A 20,252-nucleotide genomic window follows, 5' to 3' on the forward strand; every position below is an offset into this window, starting at 1 on the left:
GTCCAAATAACTGCTAAAGATTATAAGAGCTACAGTAACAATTAAGTAAGCTATTTTAAACTTTTGAACAAAATACAACTCAAGCTTACCATACAATATTTATGTGAAGTATTTTCCATTTCCTATGTGTGATCGTCATATAATAAACATTTAATACAGAATTTCACTCATCAAATCAGAATGGTGAAAAGCTCAAGACGACAGGAAGCAGATGCTACCTCTATTTCCCCATGAGATTGGAAGAGAGCTCTTACACTGCCATGGATTACCACATACTTAGTTTTAAGAAGAAATACACATTAATTGTTGAAAACTTATGTTTTCATAATGTTTAAAACTTATCAGTAGTTCTCAAGGACAGGAGAGCAAGCAAATGAACACATCTCTTTTCCTTTGAGGACTTCCAAAAATCACAGACGTCTAATCTAGGTATTTGTAGTATGATTTTATTGGAAAGGGAGCATCATACAGTGCTTGAAAGCACAGATTATGATAGGAACTAAACTTCCTGAAGTGAAAGATGACTGCATTTAATTGTATTCCTTCCTCTTCGTACTATGTGGGCTTAATTTCCCCTCTTTATATATTTGTCAAAAGTGAAAGCAATGATCTCACCTCTTCTATCATTTTCTTTAAAAAGTAACTTTTATAACTTAAGCAAAAGTATTCTTGATTAATGGATGACACTCATTAGCTGAAGATAAAGTGGTCTGCGTGCCATGGTATGCCCTCTTTTATAACCATTATAACTGGGCTGGGATACTTTTCAATCTCCAAAACAGAGCCAATAAATATTATCTGAGCCTGAAGTTTTCCTTATGAGAAAATGTAGGGATCTACTTCCTGACTCTAGTGACCCCAACCAGTTTGGATGAGTGACTATTTTTTAAAATAATTTCTCCAAATCTGAAAATGCTGCCATTCAAAATATATCCTCGCTAGAGATTCATTTGCCAGTGACAGCATATAATCAAAATTAATCCTCTAGTTGCTCTAAATCAGGGATGATGTAAATTAGGCTTTTGCCTAGGAATGAAGCAGCAAGGAGAGTCTACGATTGGTGGCTGTCACTCTAAAATGTATTGGAAGGCTCAGCAAATGGAGCTATGGAGGTGTTGGGGAATGAGGCAGTGTTTATCATCCAGGAAAAAAGAAAAGGAGGCAGACAGAGCCCTGCTTCTTCACTTTTGCTATGACATTCTCTCATTTTCACTCTGGGGAAAACTATGGCTAAATCCCTGACTTCAGAGTTTACTGCCATGAGCAAAAGCACAGGTGACCAAGCTATTCTATGTATTCACAAGAACGAAAATGAAGTTAGTGTGTTTAGAGCATATGATCAAGATCCCATATTGTTAAAGGTACCACTTTCCCCTTTGTATCTCTAAAATGCTTCTCTCACATATTTGACATGTGTTTCCTGATAAGAGAAACAGTACACATAGCGGACACAGAGGTGGCTTTCTTTCCTTTTCTTTTTCTTTTTAAAATCTTTGCCCTCTGTAAATTTTGTATGGGAATGCTGTCATGTTAGATAGACGGATGATGTTACCTCCTCTAAAGGGATCAGGAACTCATTTTAGGAGCAGATGAGAAGGGAAACAGCTATCCAGCTGCTGTTTTGAATGGGCAGAGTTTTGGTAGAACCCTATTTAGCTGAGTAACTGAACTCTGATACCTTCAGATTTTTTTGTTGTTGTTGTCGTTGTTGGATGGTGGTGATGTAGCTAGCCTTCTTTCCTCAGAGAATTTTTAAACCTATTTTCTATTCTTTATTTTTCTGGAGTATAACAGACTGACAAAATTTTAGAGGTGAAGATGGAAGAAATGATTAACATCTCAGTCATGCAAATAACTTCATAGAACAACAGTTACCATCATTTTTAAACTGTCTTCCTGACTACTCTAAACTAATCCCAGAATTTCCATCAGACTGCTCCTATTGCAAAGCCTTCTCTCCTCGTTCTACATCTTCTCTCTTATGTTCTCTCTCAGTAGCAGAACAAGTTTTTCTACTGTCTCACACAGAGGAATTTGGGACACCTCTTGATACACAAGACCTCACCGAAGAAAAATTTCCAAATAAAGGAAGTTAAATCTCTATGAGGATGTTCTTATTTGGGGGCGTTTACTTTAAATGCAATTCTTCAGTATTATAAATAAGGCTGAGATGAAAATCCTTGTATATAAATCTTAGCCTGTCTTTATCTGTGCATTCCCCTAGAATTTAAATTCATAAAAGTGGAATTAATGTATCCAAGTCGATGAATATTTTTCAACATTCTGCTTAATTGCTTTCCAGAACACTTTACATCTTCAAAAGAAATGTGTGTTTTCATAGCATTCTCTGAGGCATGATATATTAACCTGAAACCATAACATATCTAGAAAGCACAGTTAAACAGGATGTCCAAAGATTCTCTACACATTAAAAAACTAAAAAATTAACAGAGAAAAAGATTAATAGACATCCTTCCATAAAATTATAAACTCCTCCAAAAATATTAATTAAAATACTAAGAAATGAGAACTGGGGAAGGAAATTTCCTTGCTTTTAGCCTAAGTTCTTATTCAAATTCTCAACCCTCTTTCAACTGTTTTCCTAGCTTGTTCCACCTGAGGAGTTTTTCAAAGCTGGACAGTATTAGAAGATTGTATATGTATGTGGATATTACATGAATTTGGGATGATTTTTATTTAAACTGGAAGGTAAGAAACCCGACTTCAGAATAAAGTTCCATTGGTTGTAATTCGATGGCTGACATTTTGACAGGGAACTTATCATTGATATATAAATTACTATTAAAGTGATTGGTAAATCAGTATTTTATTCCCCAATTGCCTATTGTTCAATGTGTGCATGTCTTCAGAAGCAAATATTAGAGAGGAAAAAATGATGAGTGGGAAAATTTGGAGGTTGAAGCCAATCTTGATATCCAAACAGCAATAAAAATAATTATTTCAATTATTTTTAAAATACACTATATTGGAGGGAGGATGAGAATTATAAAGTGTTGGATTTGAAAATAAGAATAGTATTGTAATTCAGAAACTAAATTGATGGTTTTCAGTGCTTTTTGACATTCTAAGTGTACAAATCTAAATGTCAACAGCTAATCATGGATAATCTGCTATTGATTTTTCTCTGTTTAAAAATAGCAAATTCTGGCAGCAATTTTTATATGTATGTTCTTGTACAGGCACATTTCTCAAATATAAAATACAGGATCTATCAAACAGTAATTTACCAATTTCTCAAGATAAATGTTAAAGAATACCAGCAATTTCAAAGTTATGAAACACTGCTAAAAATAAATATTTAATAGAGTTAAGGAAGAGAGAATTACAATAAAACAAGAATAGCAGGAGATGGCAAGAAACTAGAGAAACATTTTTAATCTTTAAATTGCATATAAAGTAACCTATACAGGTTTTACAATTTTACCGTCATCTAAAGGTAAAATAATCAGTAGACAAAACCACATATAATCCATTAAAATTGAGATTTTTCTGTTGTTATAGTTTTTGTGTTATATTTTTTAAAGAAGCCAAACATCATTAAATAAACTACTTCTTAAAGAATACAATAAAACTTTTAATGAAAAAGCCAAGTCATACCACCTAAAAGCTCTATGTTAATCTAAACTATTGTTCACTGGATTTTTTTTTATTTATATGCAGAGTAAGTTTTAATCTTTAAGTGCAGAATAACCAATTCAAAGTAACTTAAAAACAGGTTTCTGGAGGAGTCATTCATTTTAATTCTCTTATTATTTACATATATTCATGATGATGAATCCTGATAAATGTGAGACTCATTTTCATTTCCCTTGTGTAACTCAAGATTCTTATTTGTTTGTACATTTTTAAATTATTTACCTTCATTTCATCTTTGCTATATTGCTAGTATTTAACTGTCAAATATATCTCTTCAATTTTACAACACTGTCCTTCAGGCCAGGGGGCAGATCTTACTTCATTTATAGTACTCACACCAAGTTAGGGCCAATATATGTTCATGATCAATATACTGAATAAATATATTGATTCCACAGTGATTCCTCATAATAATTCATAGATCCTTGAGAACAGTACTTTTATCTTTTCATCTCTGTAAACAATAATACATAGATGTGAACTTATCTGTGGGACAGCTAAATCCACGTTATTTTGCTACCTAAATGAATGTTTTAATTATTCAGTGACATATAAATAGTCTCATTAGTTAAATCTTAAACTCTAAGAAGCCCAGGACAAAGTGACCCACCTTTGTATTTCTTGTTCCCAGCACAGTGAAAAAACATAGTTAAGTATCAACATTTCATTTAATATTGGATGAATATATATTTAATTTGGAACTAATTTAAGAATTTTAGGAAAATATATATGAATAAACCATATAGGTTAGGAACTGAATTGATACCTAAGTAACAAAAATAAAAATGAACAGACAAAAACTGCAAGGTAACTATAGCTATATTACAATAAAAATATTTGAGAACTTTATAATAGAAAGAGGTTAATAATTTTATCTGATTTTAAGGCTTGATAATTTTAGGGGAAAAATTTCAGTTAGCTTTAACAAGCATATTAAAACTCTAGGATGCTAACCTTTAAAACAAATTCTTAAATTTTAATTCTGCTTTGCTAGGTAACAAGAGCTCTTGAAAAATCTAAAAGAAAGCACGCGCACACACGTACAGATATTTGATCATAAACTAGTGACTATCATAAAGGTTTTTACACATGTTATTTTTACAAACAAACTACCTAACTGTTATTTTAATAACTTGGGTGAACTACAGTTTTCTAATCTATAAAATAAAGTTATTATACTATAACAGTTTAAGACAGTAAGTTATTATAAGTACCTTTTTTGGTCTAATGTAGTATCATAAAAATAACAATAAAATTGAAGCATGTTAATTTTTTACATATTTTAAACCAGGCTAAGCAAATATGCTATATGAACAATATTCACTTCTGAAATTTTTTTTTCTTCTTCAGATAAAAATTAGGATCACTTTCTGACTGCTTCCTCATTAAACTGAGCATATAAAATAGCCAAGGTAACAGTGGACTTTCCTCATTAAATGTTCAAGGGTTCTAAAATTTTCCTGGCTATTTCATTCCTTTTTTTTGCTGAAGCATTATAATTGTTAACAAGGTACCAATGTATAGATTTCATTTAATTTTAGAAATGGACAAAAGTCTTACGATTTTGTGCAATGCGACCTATTAGTTTGTTCAGTTTTATTCTGTCATACATAATGGCAACCACTAATTATTTTTACTTGCATTTACAACTTAAATATAATCTAAGTCTACTTTAAGTCCAGAGGGAGAGCAGAAGGAAATTTTCAGGATTTGTCTTCAATGGACACATTTTTGTTTGCAGAGATTAAGGATCTAACCCAGGGTATTGTTAGATATATAGAACAAGTTCATTTTTTAAAACAGTACCATAACTCAGTTTTTCTACCCCTATCTTTCTTTCATTCTGGCCTGTTTATAGCTACTTAGCTACTGCATTATATTTTAAAATAACCGTCAGTTGTCTGAGATATCAATTTTTGTAACTTATTTATTCACTGCTACATAGTTTAATTCTCTAATTACACATTTAATTTCAATTATTTTTAGCAATATTAAAGTATCATAGCAACATAAGGAACACAATTTTGCCTGTAAAAGTAAAAATTAAGGTGATACTAAGAAAATTCAACTCAAATTTGAGGGCAATCATTTCAATTAGTTTTAGATAATTCTTATTTGGAATACATTCTAATGTAATTTTTTTTATTTCCTATTATACAAAATATTTCTCTTTATGAACTTGCTTAAAAAACACCTAATTTATAATCATCATAGGTAGGCAAATTTTCATATATCAATTTTTTTAATTCATGGGTAAGTGCTTTTCCTTATTCTAGACATTACACTCTATGTACTATCCAAGAACCCGTTTGTCTTTGCAGTGCTCATGTAGCACAAATGAATTATAATACAGCAGTCAACCTGAAAGAATACATACTTATTCTACCGCTATGCTATTAAGTTAAAATAATTAAATTGTGTATACATTTACAATTAGTGCTTATTTTTATCAACTCAGATAGCCACACACCTAACATTACAATAGTAAAATAATACATAACTAATTCTGTTTCTGAACATTCAATTTCTAAGGAGATGCTATCTTGATCAAAAAGTAAGTACAGCTTTTACACTTGAAGTTATGAAATGAAATAGGAAGAGCAGTAATTTTTCATTTATATCCACCAGGTTCAGGTCCTCAAACAGGTTGATGGCTAGAGGATACAGTGGTGTCCTAGGAAAGTAGCTGAAAGTACTTTTCAGGACATGGACTGAAAATACACACTTTCATCCCAATTCTTGATCCAAAGTTCAATTTAAAGGTATGCTTGCTGCAATTTGAAACTGTAAACTTGTTTCTTTACCATGAATCACAGTTTTTAATAATTAACATACTTTAAATAAACACACCAGAAAAAGGCAGTCTAATATCCTCTAAACAAAAGCTCCTTCCACCTGTCACTCTATGAAAAATCATTACAGATGTGAAATATTTTGATTTTCTATACGTGAATGTTTTTTTAACGCATACTTATGTTTATTTTTCATGTAATTAAATAGAATATATGCCCATCCATAAAACTAACATTAGAAGATTCTTGTGAAGCAATTTTACAAGTAAAACACACGTTAAGTAGTATTATTTTACTCTCTTCCTTCACTCCTCATAATCTTATTTACTGTGAAATTCCTCATCTTATAAAAACCATCAAGTGATCAAAGAGTAAATATCAATTACTGAAGGATACATAACATCAACAGAGAAGACTCAGTTTCTAAAGATCAGAGACTGTATGATAATCAGTTGCAGCCTCAGAATCTAGCATGATGTCAAAGGGAGATGCTTAAGATACAACTGTTGAGTGACTTATTTTCTTTTCTTTGAAAGCAACTGTAATGAAATAATAGATATTATTTTCAAATGATACATAAATATTTTATATTATGAGGGCTGATCATCAATACTGTTATATATTATCATATAACAAGTGGGTTTTTTAAGTTTTTAAATTAATTTTGGATGTAATTTAAAGAAAACAGAAAATTTTCCTGCTAGACCTGGAAAGAGACTAAAAATTCTTTCACTGGACCATATATTCTTGGAGGGAAAGTTCTACTTGAATTCCTTATATATGGTAAGTACACTCCCATCGAGAAGTAGGTCTCTGACAGTATCTGTTTAAAGAATGATTGTTTTCACTCAGTTTTAGGATATTTATCTTTGAAAATTAAAATTGTATATCTCATAAGAAGGCATAATGTTTAATGAAAGGGAATAACTATAAAATAGTATTTTCCAGAACATTCTAAGCACTGAAGTAAAATATAAGATTTACTATGTCTGAATATATATTTAGGAATACTTGGAAATGTTTCAATGAGGCATCTCCAGAGTATGAATTTTCTAAATATACATAAAGTATATAGGACTATTGTTTAAGTTAGGCCTATTTATGCTTTTATATATTTAATAATTATATTCTATATTATTATTAAAAGGCAACTCAAAAAAATGAATAATGAACTAGTCAGGGAAATTTTTCAAATTACATGCAATTTACTGTTGTTTAGTGGAGACTAACAGTTTCTTCCCTCATTCCCAAGAATATCAGACATCCTAACATCTCATTTTCTGGGTTTCTTACAAGCTTTCTGAAAATTTATTTGTTTCTCTTCATTTGAACAAAATGCAGAGGGAATAATGGAAAATATCTGAAAACACACCTATTTTACTTCTACATTTACATTTTTGTTTTTACTAACATTAATTTGATCATAAAAGAGATGAATAAAATTGGTGCCATAACTCAAACTTCCAAATATTGCTCTGTATTTTAATAGACTGTTGGATCACCATATTGCTTTGTGAAAATGTCCCCAACCACTTGTGCCATTATCAACTCTGACAAAAAAGTAACTATATATGGAAAGTTATCATGTCAGAAATCCATTAACAAATTTCACTTGTTGATCCAATATGAGTGTACTATGTTATACACAATGGTTTGAAATAGCAAAACTGCACTATTAAGAAATATTTTAAATCACAGCTTGAGATGAGTAAAGTGGGAAATGGACTTCTTACCCCATTCCTTCCTATCTTCTGTCAATGATCAAGGTCATTTTCATGGGGAGTAATGGAAAATATTTTGGGGCCCCACGGGAAAAAATGATATAAATGTTGAATATCTACATTTATTTCTCTGTAAGGACAAAATGGTCCTGTAATCCTACCTCTAAAATACACCTCAAATCCATCTTCTTCTCTCACCTCACTACCAGCACTCTGGCCAGGCCACCTAACCCCTTTCGTTGGACAACTGCAACAGACTCCTAATTCTAGTCTCACCGTCTTCCCATCATCACTTCCCTCACTAACCATAATGCTCTTAAAATGAAAATGGGTTAGAATATCTCAATTGTTTCCCATTTTCCCTAGGATAATATGAAACTCCTTACCATGGCTCTTTTTCTTCTCTGTGGGATCTGGTTCCTGAGTCTTTCAAATCTTAACTTTGTGCTATCCTCTTCCTTGCACAGTATGCTCCAGTCACACTGGACTTAGGTCTTCAAATATGCAAGTTTATTTCCCTTCAAGGTCAGTGACCAGGCAGTTCCCTCTACCTAGACTGAACTTCTTCCCATTATGTACAATTAGCTCTTTCTCTTCCCTGTGAATGTGGCTTACATGTAACCTCCCAGATAGGCCCTTCCAACCATCACATTTAAAATAGCATGCCCTTCCTATTATTCTCTATCTCAGTGCCTTTACTGTTTCCTGTATAGCATAGCATTTTACTTACTTACTTTTTTTTTCTTTTGCCACTCTCCCTTACTAGAAAATACATTCCAAGAGGGCATAAAGTTTGCCTTATTTATCCTTTTTCCTCCATCATCTAAATATTAAAATCTAAAACAAAATACTCAATAAAATAAGGCAAAACCAGAGGTAATATAATTTCTTTTTTTTAAAGATGCTAGTCTAATGAAATTTCAAGTTGATCAGAACCTTAAAGATACAGTATCTCACATTATGTTGTCCAATTTATATATATATGATATATACAGCATAATTTTTATTTAAAAAAATGCTGTACAGTATAAACAATTTAATCCTTCCATACAAGTTTAGTTTGATTAGATGACTAACAAAGTACAGTGGACAAAGTTAACCCATTTTGATTATTTAACTATACCTATTGATTTCCACCATATTTATACTCCCAAGAAATGTTGACTCAAGACCACAATGAAGAAATTTCTATTACTTTTGGGGTTTGGTTGACTGATATACAGTGTGAAATAAAATCTATTCTCTCACCATTTGGGACAAATGGAGTATGTAGTCAGAAGTACTTGTATGCGTGAAGACAGAAGAAAGAGATGATTGATACATGGTGCCTGTGATAGGGAAAGAGGATTGGTAGAAAGAAATACAAGAAATCTATGATGTCTTTAGTACTTCGTTTATTTCTACTAGCAATGATTGGTGAAGAAAAGAAATAATTTCTACTCTAATATTTTCTTAATATTTCATTTTGTAACATAAAAGTAATATAAGTTCCTTATAGGAAAATTTGAAAATATAAAAAATAATAGAAGATGTAATTTAGCCATTCTGTCTTATGCCATTAGATATATATTTTCCCCCTTAGGAAAATCCAAATAAAACTGTTTTATTCATGTCACTTCTAGTTTGAAGAAGAGATCCTTAAAGAAGAGTGTATAATTTTTATGTAAGAAAAAGTTTTTAGATATAGTCTTAACCCAAACCCAGAGCAAAAAACATTTAGACGTTCAATGCATATCAATGACATTTTGTATTTCTATTTTAAATACTAATCATGATAACTAATTGCACAATGACATTTCAATTTGTAAATGTATAATAAAATTACATCCTAGTTTGTTTTTATAATTATGGTCAACAAGAAGGCATGTGATTACAATCTCCTACACCTTTACAACTACAGTTTATCCCTGAAAATGAATTTTACCTAAGTGAAAGTTCCTTTAGCAATATTCTTTGGAAATCATTCAGTTTTCCTTATTTAACAAAAATGTTAATATTTTCAGTAAAGTTCACTCAAACTTTTCAAAAACATTTCAATTACTCTCTTTCTATAAGAATATTCAGTTTTATAGTTTGTGAACAATATTTATGGCAGTTCAACTAATTTTAGGCTATGAATTTAAATAAGCAGATTTTTTCTGCTCAGGTATGTTCACCTGTATTTACATACAACTTAGTGTATTTAAACTCAATTCATTCAAATTAATAAATTCAATAAAACTAAAGAGTCAGACTACTGTTTCCCTTGTTTACTTCATCTGTCACTGAACTGCCTAGGCTGGTGGGAGAGAGGGGAATCAATTCACACAATCTTCGTAGAAAATGAACTCACTAGAATCTTGCATCCAAACCATATTTTGATCTAATAAATTATTTGAGTATCTGATTGATTATTTTTGGAGTCACACCCTAAGAGATGCATCAACTCTTTTTAGGAGAAAGCAGAGTAATCTGAATTAATGGATTCTTGGGGGCTACTAACCACTGTAATCAATACACATGGTTACACATGGTTACTTAAATATGAAACAAGATTGTATTTTATACTCACCTAAGTATCCTACTAGTACAGAAATCTGCTATTTTTAATAAAAATTACCAACACCAAATACTGTGGTTTTAAATAGAGGGAAAATTAATGGAATAAGAGAAATCTGAGTACAAATCATGCTTTCACTTACTTAATCAGATGAAATGATCTAGGAAGCAACTCTACATTCTGATCGATTCAAGGAGGTTTGGGTAATAGGAAGAGTCACATTGATTTATTTTGTCTTTATAGTGTAGAGCTTCACAGCTAGATAAACATCAAGACAAGAGATGCTTCCTAGACTCATGTTACTCTTAGCACCATGTTAAGCACCATGTTAAAATTTAGGTAGTTCATTTTTCTATCATTATCACCATTTTACCCTGCCTACCTATAGAAAACTAGGAAGGGGGAAAAGGATGATTCCTTCATTCAATCACGAAAGATTTTATATAATCTGGTAAAAATAAATAACATTAAAAAGTTTACATTGTGAATATCCTTAATTAGAAGGGAAGTTACATAAAACTGAAATTTTGCCCTCCGTAACAAATTTTTAAAATAAAATACAAATTCCATTAGCTCTTAGGATGAAGTTACTAGGAAAATGAATACTATCTCCTTAAAATTAATATTAATCCAATTACTTATATTTATTATGTGTATAAGAAATCTGATTTATAGTTAATATTTCTTTATTGTATATGTACCACAATAATTCTCTAATGCTTTATGTTTTCAATGTTTAAAGATTGGTAAGATACATTGACGCATGTCACCTATTTATGAAACTATAAATAAGAAAAAATCCCCTGAATGTTCAAAAGAATAACATTTTGAAGTTCCACATTTTATTAACTATTATCGGGATGACTTCAGTAGTCAAAAATTATCCCAAGGTATTATAAATCATAATTTCTAATCACTGATTTTAGGCTACAAAAACCATTTTATAAGTAATCATTTGTGTCTGATGAAAAAATATGAACATATTTTCTCCACAGTCTTCCGTTGAAGAACTCCTTTAAATTTTACCCAACTTAGACTTTAGGTACTACATTAGCCAAGTGTAAAGGATAGCTTGTGTTTTTAATACAAATTTGAGTTTTAGTAGACTAAGTCTAATGATCCTATACAACTATAAAATAAACTGAGTAATACACATTCACTAACAGTAAGTTATGCTAATTTATAAAAACACATATAAATTACATATAATTGGTAAATATTTTAGGTAAAATGTCTTTAAAAAGTATGGGCAAGCCATTAAAATAGACAAACAAATAAAAATTACTGTAAGAGGTTAACAAATAACTCCTCTATGCCCTTAAATTTAACTTGCGTATCTGAAAGGTCATATTTTAACACTTGACACATTTAGGTAGAATGGCACTTTAGTCATGTGAAGATTCTGAATTGAGTTTTACTCATGTTAGTATCCTCAGGGCCTAGGATGGTTACTGGTGTATGGTGGTAGGCACTTATTGAAAAAATAAATATTGACTTAGGGAAATGATTGCATGGAAATAACTGTTAAGATGTTTCTAGTAAACCTGACTCTCAAAGCACACATCTCTTTAGTAGCACTAAATACAAACATATAGTACAATATAAATGTCCGACTTTACAATTATTAAAAATTGTTTCTCCTTACAATAAAAAGGCCAAGTACATAATTACATGTTATTTTTAACAATCCTATTTTCAGCAGTAGATTAAATAACTACCCCTTTGATACTTAATGTCAATAGTCCTTGAAAATAAATAAGGGAAGTGTGTGAAGGTATACACCACCATAGGGGAGTATGGCACTATAGGTGGCACTTATAATACATCTTCAAAGGCATGATGGTTCTGTATCACTTCCAAATTTACATATGCATTTGTGATTGCAATCTAGCAGGTCAAAAAAAATTAGGAAAACATGTCAAAAGTACCAGTTGTATAAATGAAAACAACTTAATATTGATTCTGAATAATTCTATTTCCGATAAAATAAAGTGGTCATATATGTTCATAATAAAAAAGAAAGCTGTGTTGTTTTACTTGCCTTCTCACCCTCACAAAGAATGTGCACAATTTCACATCATTTGACCTCCATTTTTATATTTGTAAACTATTCTGAGGTCTTATATGTTGAATGGTAACTATAATTGAAATTTTATATGTGAAATGTTTGTAAAAATGTGACAAAACAGGTGACATACTGGTGGTCATCACAGTGCCAATGAGTGCATCCAGCCAGGTACATGCTGGAAAACTTTTACGGTCGTTCACTGGTTAGTCTAAGAGGATTTAGATTATGCAGATGATTTTTTTTTATAGATTCTCAGATATTCATAGCAGAAATCCAATGAGATATGTCTCATAAATACGGTTGACTAGAAAGAAAGAAAATGTTTAAAAATTCTCAGTGCTTTCCATTTGCTAAGCGTGACTTTCACTGTTCACACGCCATTCATCTTCACTTTACCACTTCACAGAAACAAAGTCTTCACCCCCAAAATTTGTCACTGACTCGACTTTATGAATAGGATATCCACAACTTACAAATTCACACCTAATGCTTATCCCCCCACCCTCTCCGGGCATCTGGTCTACGATAATTTCCAAGACGTCTACACTCGGTTCGAATGGGGTAAATCGGTTGCAGCTAGGCGAAGGCGGCTTAGTTTACGGACGGCTACAAGGGAACGATCCGCTTTCCTGAAAGCATGTGGGAGAACCTACACGTTACCGTTCTGTGAGCGACCGCAAAGAGCCAGAAGTCTCCATTAAGCCTGTGCCACCGAGCCTGACCTCCTGTGGAGACCGCACAGCCGGGAGCGGTCCCGCCGCCAACAGTGGGGGGACCCAACTGCTGCTGATGCTCACCAACCCGTTTAAAGACATTTGTTAGCAGAAGGGACCACAGCTCGTGCGACAGCGGGTCCCGGGCGATGGGGGACACGGCGCTCTGGTGAGGGAACATTCTCGACCCCCTCGTGTGGGGAGGCTGGAGAAGCCGACTCCGACACGAAGTTACCTCAGGAGACTACCAAGGCACCGGTCCTCAGAGCACCCGCCTCCTCCCGCCTTCCCCCGCTCCTCTGCCCCCGTCCCTTACCTTGGTTGTTGGAGACGTGACTGCAGTCGCCCGGCCAAGCTGTCAGCAGAGGCAAGAAGAAACCAAACTGCAAAAGAAATTCCCGGACTTCGCAGCCCCCCATGGCTCTCCTCGGCTCTCTTCTCCTCCCCCTTAAAGAGAAGTGGCAGCAGCGCAGCCAGGTGTTCTGCGTAGGGTAGGGGTCCCAGTCCACGTCTTCTTCCTCCTCCTCTTCCTCCTCCACCCGGCCCACAGGGGGTGACCCGGGGCGCCCCCCGCGCGAGGCCCCGGGGGCAGGGCACGAAGGTCCAGGCTGCCAAGGTGCAGGCGCAGCTGCTTCGGAGGAGGACGCTGCCTGCGGCGCCAGGGACCTCCTGACGGCTGTAGGCGAGCGGAATTGCATCCACCACCGCGTCCCGCTCGCGCGAGGACTATTCACTTGGGCCCGGGAGAGCGCGCGCGCAGGAGCGAGCTCGGGCTGTGGTTTGGGGGAGGGGAGCGAGGGGCGGGGGCGGCCGCTCGCGGCGGGTAGGGGGGAGGGACGACCAGGTGCGGCTGGCAGCTCCCGCGGCCCGAGCGCCTCTCTGGACTGAAGTGGGCACTTGCAGAGCCAGGAGCAGGAGAGGCGCAGCAGCTATGAAGAGAGGCGAGGGGCGAGGGCCGCGGGAACTTTCCTCCCGCCGGTGCGGCGAAAGCCCAGCAAGTGAGGCGGCTACGGGAAGCCGCGAGCGGCCCGGGAGAGATGTGGAGCTGCGCCTTCAGCCGCTCTCCTAGGTGGCGACGGCAGCGGCCCGCAGAGCGAACACCTCCAACTCGGCCGCGTCTGCGCTGCGCCTCGGCAGCCGCTTTCCCGGCATCTCTGAGGCCGCACTGAGTACCCCAAGCACTTTGCTCCCCATTTCGCGGCAGCAGCGTCCTGCGTTTCAGGGCTAGTCAGCACCCAACACGGCTATCCCCCGACTTCACATTTCCGCCGCCGGAGGGGGCGAGTGCTGTGGGCAAGCGCTCCGGGTCCTGGGTGAGCTTGGCCGTGGCAGACCAGCCTGACCGCTCCTCAGCGCGGGTCGCCTAAACTTGCCCAGTAGGGCGAGAGCCTCAGCTTTGCGGCCGCCTCCGCTGCTTCGAGTCCTAAGAAAGCGAAGGAAGGGAGCAAGCAGCAAAGGAGAGTCACATCAGGCCCGACAAGGGCGGGTGCCTGGCACCACGGCTCACTGAGGTCTTCTCGTCGCCGTGCGGCCGCGACTTCGCAGTGGAGGTCACGAGCATTGTCGCAGATGTGGGCGCTGGGATTCCCGGGGTCCGGAGCGCCCGCGGTGTGGTGGCATCGGACCGCGCGCTCAGAGCAGCCCAAGGGCTGAGCGGCGCTTGGCCACATCCACAGCGGCGCCGAGTGCCTGCGAGCGGACCGCTCTCTCCGCGCAAGCCGCCCCCTCGCGGCACCCACTCCCTCCCAGCGCTCGGGTCGGTTGGGAAGCCGCGGCGCCGGCTGCTTGGTGGGATCACGCGGCCCTCGCCCGGGAGCGGGGCGGAGGGGCAACACGCGGGCTAACAGGGAGGGGCCCGGCGCCCGTGGCCCTGAGGCTCTCGCCCCGCGGTCGAGGAGGGCATTGTGGGCAGGGACGGAGCCGGAGGGCAGCTAAGCTCCGCCAGCCAGACGCTCAGCCCGCCTGGCAGCCGCGGCTCGGATGCTACCAGTCCGGCGCTAGAGGGGGTTAGTCGACAACAAAAATGCCTCCACTGCTTGCAAGTGAAGCGGCTTATCATGCAAGGAACTACAAGGAAGGAGGAATGCTCTCAGGCCAAACTTAATGCGTTTGTGAAGGGCGCGCCGAGGAGCCCAAATCGCTGGTGTGGGGGTTCTGTAATACTCTATTCACTGTTAATCATCGCCATCATCATCATTATTATTTTCTTTCTTGAAGGGACTTGGGGTATCACAGTCGAGTGATTTCCAAAAGCCCAACTCAAAACTCATCAGAATGTTTTGAAGAAATATTTATGGCAATGGAGGAAAGTGAGCTGAGAAGAGAGAGCTGTGGAATTACGTAGGATGGACGATATTTTCCTTTCAGAGGGCGGGGGGGGGGAGGCACAGTGGCAGAATTTGGGAGAGTTAGTGGATGAAGGAGCAAAGGGTCAGCGGTCGACGCTTACAGAATTCTGGAAGAGAAAGCACCCTTCTACTCAACGCGTTTCCGCGCGGCTGTGTTTGTGTCACATACAGTTGAAGTGGTTTCAGTTAATTGTTGTACAGTCAATTGGAGGCAAAGAGAAGGAGGGCAAAAGATGCGCCACGTCTAATTCCGCTGCAAGGACAGAAATGTGAATTGCAAGTGATTCTGAGACTGTGAGGAAGGTTTCCCATTGGTGACTATACTTTCATTCTCATTATGAATTCAAACTCTGCCTCTCTTTAAAGGTGTCCAACGCCAATTTAAATATATGCAAATAAATCACTTATGAAGAGAACCAAATATAGATTTTTATATATTGGTACTTAAAGGAGTAAAGTCTGATTTTGCTGCTGATTTTATCACTCTTCCTGATACTGACACTCAATATCATTTGTAATATGATTTAACAAACTCAGTTTACAATTTACAAGCTGTAAAATTAGAAAAGCTACATTATAATATGAATCATTATTTCGAAATAAATAATGTCCTTGAAAGTGGTGATTCAGTATCCTTATGTTTTGATTCAAGATAATCTTTTTATTCACTGTCAAACAGTATATTTTCATGACCTTTTTATAATTAAATTTGAATTTCTTATGTTTAAATGTTTAAATTCACTTACAGTGAATAGTTTAATAGATTTCATTAACAGCTCACTAAGGGGAAAATTCTGTCCAAAGAAGACACTCCTTATAAATGCCTAAAATATACTATATTCTGATAAACTGAAGGAATCTATAATACGATCTGTTAACTTAGAAATGTAAGCTATGTTAATCTATTTCTAAGCTTCTAGTTTTTAAATTAACTAGACTTGCAAGGAGTTTTGTTTCTTTTTTTAATGGAACACCACTAAAAAGAAATTATTTCCAAAAAGTAATGTAGAATAAAAATATTTTAGTATCAAAGTTTTAACCTAAATTCTAATATTGTCCTTCACTATTACATCTTAGAGACTATATTGTAAATAGAACAGCAATAAGATTCTTTCAAAAATTAGGTTAGAAGGGAATGGCTCTAATAGAAGGAAGGAAGGAAGGAGGGAAAAACGTAAGAGTAAAAAAGAAAAGCTAAGATTCTTCTCAACAATTCTCACTTATTTCCAAATCGTGGCACAGTATCTGAAGCATACACTGTTATTTGCTTCAGAGTAACAATAACAGCTTGATTAAACTGGGTTTCTACCCTTACCCCTACCTACAAATTCACCTACAAAGTCACAAATTTTGTTTGTTTAAATAAGTCATAGTCAAGACATATTAATTACCTGGTCAAATAATTGAAAGTCATATTCTGATTTTGGTTTTTAAGAAAACAAATAATTACAAGATTTTTCCAAATATTAAAATAAAACATGCTTATATGTTTAGGCACTGTTTATTGCATGTCTAGAAGACCTCTTAAGTAAAAATTCATCTTGAAGAAGATAAATTGAAATGTAATTATCACGACCTTTGCCTAGACTTATATTCCAAGGGTTTGACATAATCAATTTCAAAATATGGTTTTAAAAAAAATTACCATAACCATTTGACCATTTGTGCTATCCAATAAATATATAAAAATAAATTTATATATACACATATATTCATACAAAATGCATATATGCATATTCATTCTAAAATACTTTTGAGCTCATGTTATATGCTCAGTTCTCTTCACTCAGAGAAGAGTTAATGCTGGTGTGAATAAAAATAATTTGTTTTTAAAAGGTAACTTTTTATTTAAAATATAGTCATGGTTAGCTTATGTGAACTAGAAACAATTGAACTTAACAGAAATGTTCTTCCGTTTTGATTTTCCAGCAGGGCTGATACATTTGCTGACATGTGACAGTTTCAAAATTATAAGCCACTCAATGAACCAGATGCAATATTCATGTAGATTTATCTGCACTTGTCTGTTTGAATCATACCTGTATTCAGAAAAGCATGCATGTCTCATTTTTCAGTACTGTATTGTTCAAAATTCTTTTGTTTTCTCTCAGACCATTATTCTTTGTGATGTATGTGGTCTGGATTAAGGTAAGAATGATTACATTTTTATTAAATAAAGAATATATGACACTAAAAACTAGTCTAAGATTTCATTTATAGTAGAAATGATGGAGTTCACAAATATTATTTGCTTTTTAAAATGATTAAAGGAGAGACTTAACCTGCAATTAATGCCTTTGAAGAAAAAAAAATTATATTTCAATGTATACTGAGCACGTTTCAAGGTGTGAGAAAGTATTTTATTTTGATAGCGTAAATTAATCCATTTATATCTGTAATTTGTGTTCTCTAAAGTTAAGGTAAAAGTGGCATAAATATAAAGAATATTGATCTTCAAGTATGTCAAAACATCAGGTCTTAAAATATTAGTGTAGTACTTTGAATAGGTACAATTATCTAAGTCTTTTTTGTTAATATAAAATATAGACAGATGTTGCAGAGTTGTTGTCATTTCATCAACTTTAAAATATAAATATAAATATAAAATATTAATTGTATATTTTAGCATGCAGAAAGCTAAAGTGAAAAAAAATTCACAAAGTGAAATACATAGTTAATTTGAGGCCCTTTGCTTTAAGAAAAGATGTAATCAGGGGAAAACACACACATTATTTACTCCAGAAAATGTCTTTGATATTAGAAGGTAGGTAATATTTTTCTGGAAGAAGATATTCAAAACAATACTGGATACTTTATTGTTAGCCTATCAAGTCTTAAAAAAACCTCACAGAAATAAAAATCAGCTTGAGGCTACATAAGCCATACTGTGGTTTGCTGCTGTGATATTGCATTTTGTTCTTGTGTTGTACAGGATTTTATAGTAAAAGAAAAAATATGTCATATACCATATATATGTCTTATACATATAATATGTATTGTGAGTATATGTATCTGTAATTCAATGAGAACATTCTCTCTAGTGCTTTTTAAATTCAGTAACCACCTACCAAGCCAGATTTTCATGTGCATTTGTGCTGAGCATTAAGGGCAAGGTACAAGGATTATTTGGATTTAGTTCCTAACCATCAAAAGTTAATATTGTATTGAAGAGCACAGACATACAAATCATTCCAATCAAAACATACAAACCATTCTATGTTATCCCATAATGGAGTTTCAAATTATTACAGTTACGTAAGAGGAGAGGACTCACACCCTCACCCTCTAAGGTCTGAATCTCTACAGTCACCACTTTTGCTTGAGGTAAACTTACTCTTGGTATGGATTGATTCATCCTGTGAAAGCTAGTGCATGAACTTTTACTAATACCAAATACAATACTAAAGGTTATGCACAACAGCCAAATAATTCTACTAGATTCAAGTAACTTGCATTTTTTAAAATAAAATGTACTAAATAGTCTGTGTAGCATCAGGTATCCACAAAAAATAACAAACTAAATTATGCAGAGACATTTTTAAATGATATATTTAAATTTATTTTAATTTTACTGGTAACGTATTATCATTTATCTTTCATGCCCCAAAATGCCCAGCTTTATCAAAGCAACTTTGTTTTCATTGAATTATAATAAATATCATTTAAGATCATGTTCTAAGTATCCAATGGGGAACAACTAATAATAGAAGTGAACTATCTTTTAAAAAAATCCATTATAATAAATAAGATATCAGTGTCACAGGACTATTGCCACTAATGTCTATTCAAGTATTTAAATTAACTTATCAAAACAGACTTCGTATTTTGTCTTGTATTAAATTTGCATTAAGATACTTTTTCCTCACTTCAGGAAAAGGCAAAGCTAGGTTTTGCAATAAAAATACATTGGTATGTCAAATATTTAAATGTTAATTTTATAAATAGTATTATCCATATTAATAGCCATTCTCATTTAAACATTTCACTTATTTTGATATAAATAATGCAAAACCTTCTTTTACTACAATCAAATTGGAGATAGATTAAGTGTCAGATAAAGAGAAATGATTCCTTAATGATCTCTTAAGATGGATTTTGTACGTAAAGTTCTTTTTATAAACATGTGTCCTATAATATTTCAGTTTAGTTTGAAATCAGGTCCCATGTCTGCACCTTTGAAGTTCTGTTATTTTTTAAAATATATGTTAAACTTGATTTAAAAAATAAAAGAACAAGCCTTGAGTGACATCACATTATATTTCCAAGTGAGCTTTAACAACAAAAACTTAATATGCCTAATATTTACCTTTTATGTTAGGGGTTCTAAATCATTTTAGTCATAGTGTGTTTATTTACCATGGCTGTTAAAATGTTTACACGGAATATAAAATTTTTCCAATATTACCTTATAATT

The 20,252-nt window shown here is 35.0% G+C and overlaps 1 protein-coding gene across 5 annotated transcripts in view; it reads right to left on the minus strand.

Annotated features, from left to right (window-relative positions):
* The window catches only part of EPHA6 (EPH receptor A6), a 730,500-nt gene extending 716,237 nt beyond the window's left edge, over positions 1–14,263 (minus strand). For 4 of the 5 annotated variants that reach the window (XR_010384763.1, XM_064496237.1, XM_064496232.1 and 1 more), the window contains exon 1: positions 13,807–14,263. Coding sequence is in view for 3 of the 5 variants with exons in the window: in XM_064496237.1 (XP_064352307.1) it covers positions 13,807–14,188 (382 nt within the window). In the remaining 2 variants the exon portion in view is untranslated. The remainder of the gene's footprint in view (positions 1–13,806) is intronic. The other variant, XM_031457432.2, reaches the window with a different exon arrangement.
* Between the last annotated feature and the right edge of the window lie 5,989 nt (positions 14,264–20,252).

The sequence above is a fragment of the Camelus dromedarius genome, chromosome 2 (genome assembly GCF_036321535.1).
Source record: "Camelus dromedarius isolate mCamDro1 chromosome 2, mCamDro1.pat, whole genome shotgun sequence".
Taxonomy (NCBI): Eukaryota; Metazoa; Chordata; class Mammalia; order Artiodactyla; family Camelidae; genus Camelus; species Camelus dromedarius.